This window comes from Austrofundulus limnaeus, unplaced genomic scaffold (assembly GCF_001266775.1).
Source record: "Austrofundulus limnaeus strain Quisiro unplaced genomic scaffold, Austrofundulus_limnaeus-1.0 Scaffold67, whole genome shotgun sequence".
Classification (NCBI taxonomy): domain Eukaryota; kingdom Metazoa; phylum Chordata; class Actinopteri; order Cyprinodontiformes; family Rivulidae; genus Austrofundulus; species Austrofundulus limnaeus.
Genome location: NW_013952469.1, coordinates 226201 through 230986, shown reverse-complemented (window position 1 = coordinate 230986; position 4786 = coordinate 226201). Strand labels below are relative to the sequence as shown.

Here is a 4786-nt window from a genome sequence, read left to right as displayed (position 1 = left end):
GAAAAAAGAAAAAAAAATAAGTACTGCTTCCTGCAGTTCATTGAAAATCCACTAGAGGGCAGAATACAAGTCTCACATGATATACAACAGGTTTTTGAGGAAAAATATTGATCACATTGATAAAATATAGGTCATAGAATCCTGCGTAGCAAATATGATACAAATGGCGCTATAGGGATAGGCGGAGGTTATTTGGGGGGGAGGTGGAGTTAGACAAAACTGTGATTGGTTGGAGTGACTTGTCTTGTGGGGGAAGTAAAAAGCTGAAGTAATGTTATAGTAAAAGTATTTTGGACATGTAAATAATAATTTATTGACTCCAAATTTCATACAACTAGCACCTTCCTCTCTGAAGTTATGACTAAAATTATATTGACATTAAAATATAGGTGCTTTTTTTCTCTTTTGGCCCAGCTAAACTCCTCCCATAAAACAAGAAACTTCCACTTATTTCTTGTCCCAGTGTTACAATGCTTCTTCTGTTGTTTGGCTCAGAAGGATTTATCGTAAAAAGTAAAGCTGGGAATCCATCAGAAATAACAAAACGTGATCATAATCCCTGTCTGTTTGCCAGGACAGGTGAAAGGTTCACCTTTCATCCAGCCTGTGTAACGGGATATGGTTTAAAAAACAAAATAAGTTTGAACTGATTTATCTCAACAAGGATCATGAACAAAAATATTTGACACAATAAATCTGAACGAATGCTCTTCTCTATTCTATAATGTGATGTTAATACTACACGGAACTAGTGTAAAAGACTCCTGATATGAACCTGTTTAGTTGGAGCAGAAGTAACAGACTTTGTGGACGTGTGTTCATTACTGTTGTAACTCTGTTTGCACTGCAGGGAATGGGACAGAGAGGTGGTGTCAGCCAAGAGGCCCAAACTCTTAAAAGCACTGGCCAGATGCTTCTTTGGCCCCTTCGCCTTCTTTGGTGTCCTCCTCTACTTTGGGGTGAGTCTGCTTCTCGGTTCATACACAAGGATGGAAAAACTATTTGTTTTGTAAAATCTGCAGAAAGTCTTCTATACATTTATTCATCAACACACGCTGTCAAATAATGTGTCCGTGTTTGTGGGCATTTGGCTGCATAGTGAGAAAATATTTCACTAAATGGATTCTAATGAATAACTGAACAAAGTAATTATTATCTGTAACTATATAACTCCTTTATTCTGCTGGGAGAAACAGCCTTTCTGGTCTGAAGCCAAGTGGTGTATTGTAGTTGGACTTTTGTGCTAGTCACAGTTTTTCCATCCCAAACACCATGTTTGAGCATACAGTAAGGGTGTCCATGCGCACGTGGCACCAGAACACCCTAGATCGTAGATTGATGATTAACTTCATGTTTTCTGATCTGTGGCCGTGTGTTTTGGACACTCGGTGAAGAGAGGAGCTGAGCTGATCACCACCTGGTAGTGAGTTGGATCAGATGGCGGTGGAAGATGCCGGACAAACCCGGTAGACCCATGCATGTAGTGATGGTTTGCTGGAAGTGTCTGGCAGAAGAACACATCAGAAAATCTTCAACTCACACCTCTGAGAGAACTTTAATCACATCCCAGCCGAGTCGGGGGACATTGAGTCTGAGTGGACCATGTTCCACACCTCCTTTGTTGAGGCAGCTGCCTTAAGCTGTGGCCACAAGGTTGTCGGGGCTCCTCATGGTGGCCATCCTTGAACTTGGTGCAGACACCCTGGATTAGCGAGGATGTCAAACTGAGGAGGGAGTCTAAGGCTTGTTGGCTGGTATAACTAAGGAGTATTGCCAACTGGGCCACAACCATGGCTGTTGCTAAGGATAAAGCTTGGATGTGGGTAGAGTTCGTTGAGGCTTTGGTTCTTGAATGGTTCAAAGGAGATTCTGGCAAACAATCAGGCAACTGAGGTGGGGAAAGCAGCGCTTCACTAACACTGTGCTCAGTGAAGGTGGGGTGCTGTTGACCTCAACCAGTAATATCGTCGGGCGGTGGAAGGAATACTTCTCAGACCTTCTCAATACCACCTGTCTTCCATGGAGGAAGCTGAGTCTGAGGACTTTGGAGTTGGCAACTCCAACTTGAGCTTATGTTGTTAAAAGCTCCACAGCGGCAGGGGTCCAGGGTTGGATGAAATCCACCCTGATTTCCTCAAGGCTCTGGACGTTGTGTGGCTGTCTTGGTTGACAACACAACACTCTGTGGACATCATGGGCAGTGCCACTGGATTTGCAGACTTACGAGGCCATCATTCTCCTTAGCCTCCCCAGTAAGGTCTATTCAGGGTGTTGGAGAAGTGAGGAACAATGCTGGTTCCATCCTGGCCGTGGAACACTGGATCAGGTCAGACCAGAGGAGTCATGGGAGTTTGGCCATCCAGTCTACGTGTGTTTTGTGGACTTGGAGAAGGCATTTGACCATGCTCTTCAAGGTACACTGTAGGGGGTATCCTGTGAGTATGCGATTGTGGGTCCACTGCTATGGGCATTCAGTCCTACAAGCAGTGCAAGAGTTTGATTCTCATTGCCAGTTGTAAATTGAACCCCTTAAGAGTGGGAGTTGGACTCCACCAGGGCTGCCCATTGTCACAGAATCTGTTCATAACTTTTATGAACAGAATTTCTTGGTGCAACCATGGGTCAGAGGGAGTCTGGTTTGGTGGCCTCAGGATTCCATCTCTGCTGTTTGCAGATGTGGTCCTGTTGGCTTCATCATGTTGTGATCTTCAGCTCACACTGGAGCGGTTCACAGTCAAGTCTGTAGCAGCTGGGATGAGGATCAGCACCTCCAACTCTGAGTTCATGGTCCTCAGTTGGAAAAAGGGTGGATTGCTCTCTCGTTGGGGTTGAGATTCTGCCTTAGGTGGAGGAGTTTAAGTAGTTTGGGGTTTTGTTCACAAGTGAGGGAAGAATGGAGCGTGAGATTGACAGATGGTTTTGTTCAGCTTATGCAGTGTGAACACTGTACCGGTCTGTTGTGGTGAAGAGGGAGCTAAGCTGGCAGGAGTTCATCTGGTAAAGATGCTTCCTGGACATTTGAAAGTCAGGTGCAAACTGTCTGTGCAGCTTCAGCCATGCTATCCATTTTGCATTGCAAATATCCCACTTTAATATAAACAAAAAAGTACATAACTACAGCACAGCAGCTTAAAAAGGTAACTACAATGGCAGTTTTTGCAAGGAGGGTCGGGGACAGAGAGGAGGAGACTTTCTTTATTTACAGTGTAAGGGACACTTACACCCCTTATAACGAAAGTTAATAACACACAATAAGTGACGTATCTCAGTGAATTCGATTTGATCAGCAACAAACAAGATAATTTATTTACATAAATCAAACAAATCATGAGTGAACAACTTAATTGTGGCAATCAATTTTCCTATAAAAGTTTAAGAATCAACAACAAAATAAGCATGCGTCCAAGCTTATTATTGTTAACACGACAACTTCAGAAACAGCAAAACATCAGGCTTTAGATGTCAAACAAACCAGAACATTTGCAGGTACTTAAAGGGATCCACGATTAGTTGTAACATTAAACTTTATTTGATAAACATTTATTTTAACTGTAAAATAAAGACAGTAAAAATAATGTAGGCTGTTTAGTTTTGTAAATTTTTTAAAATATATTTTAACACAGATGGAGCCATTTTATTTACGAGCAAAGCATTCTGGGTAAATGATGACATCAACTAGGTCATCGGTGCTAGCGAGCTATATCCACCCTGAAGGTTAATCTTGGACAATATCTGACGATCGACTCTTTTAAATGAAACCAGAGAGCGTTGACAGAGAGGAGAAGGTAGAAATGACTCAGTCTGTAACTGAAAATATAGATGGAGGACAACAGAGCTGCTTTATGGAAGAAGAACCTCAGCTTAGCCTGTTAGCCTTCACGCTAGCCCTCACGCTATATTGCCTTATATGTATTAGCTCGGTGCTAGCATGACAAACAAGCTAAACTGAGGTCCTCCTCATTCAAATTTTCAGTTACAGCTGAGTCATTTTTGCGTTCCCCTCTCTGTTTTGTTGATGGAGGACCTCAGTGACGAGAGGAGAATGTGTAGTGTTGAGCTAATACATATATATGGTGATAGCGTCGGGGCTAAAGCTAAAGCTAACAGGTACCAATAGTACCAATGAAAAATTAGATAAAAATGAAAGTAAAAAGCAAGCTACTGTGCAGAAAGATACATAATTACAGGAAATAACTGTCATGACTGACTTGTGCAAAACGATTCAAACTTGGTCTGTGCAAATTGAGTCAAACTCAGGGGCTCCTCAGCTACTACCACATCAAATTAAACTTCAGTATCTGTAAACTGACTAATAACTGTGATTTTTGTGCTGCATAACATCAGTTGTCTGTGGTGCCAATCTAGAACTGGGTTGATTTTGTACACGGGCGTCTAGTGATCGGTTTCTGAAAGTTATTTTTTAAAATCTTTACTAGTTCTGCAGATATTTTGCAAACAGAGTTGATTCCATCCGTTGATGCAGCACACAGTATGCTTAGAGAATAACTCTCAGCTACTACCACACAGCTGTAAGACTGACTGTGTTTTTATGATCAGATGCTGTAGGGCTGTTTGTTTGTTTGTTTGTCTCTTTAGTGATAGTAACATTTATTTATCAGCCATTTTTAGAATGCTGCAGAGATGCTGTGAGGTTTTAATTTTACTGCCTGAATTTAAATATCTCAGTAAATAGACTGAGTCACAGATGCTGTTTCACAGCTATTTAAACTTGAGGTGAGTGTGTGTGTGTGTGTGTGTGTGTGTGTGTGTGTGTGTGTGTGTGTGT

At 41.9% G+C, this 4786-nt stretch overlaps 1 protein-coding gene across 1 annotated transcript in view; it reads left to right on the top strand.

Moving 5' to 3' along the window:
- The window catches only part of cftr (CF transmembrane conductance regulator), a gene marked incomplete at its 3' end in the record, with an annotated part of 78751 nt that overhangs the window by 10571 nt on the left and 63394 nt on the right, over window positions 1-4786 (top strand). Inside the window, 1 exon segment of the mRNA XM_014010265.1 lies at window positions 851-959. Coding sequence (XP_013865719.1) covers window positions 851-959 — 109 coding nt within the window.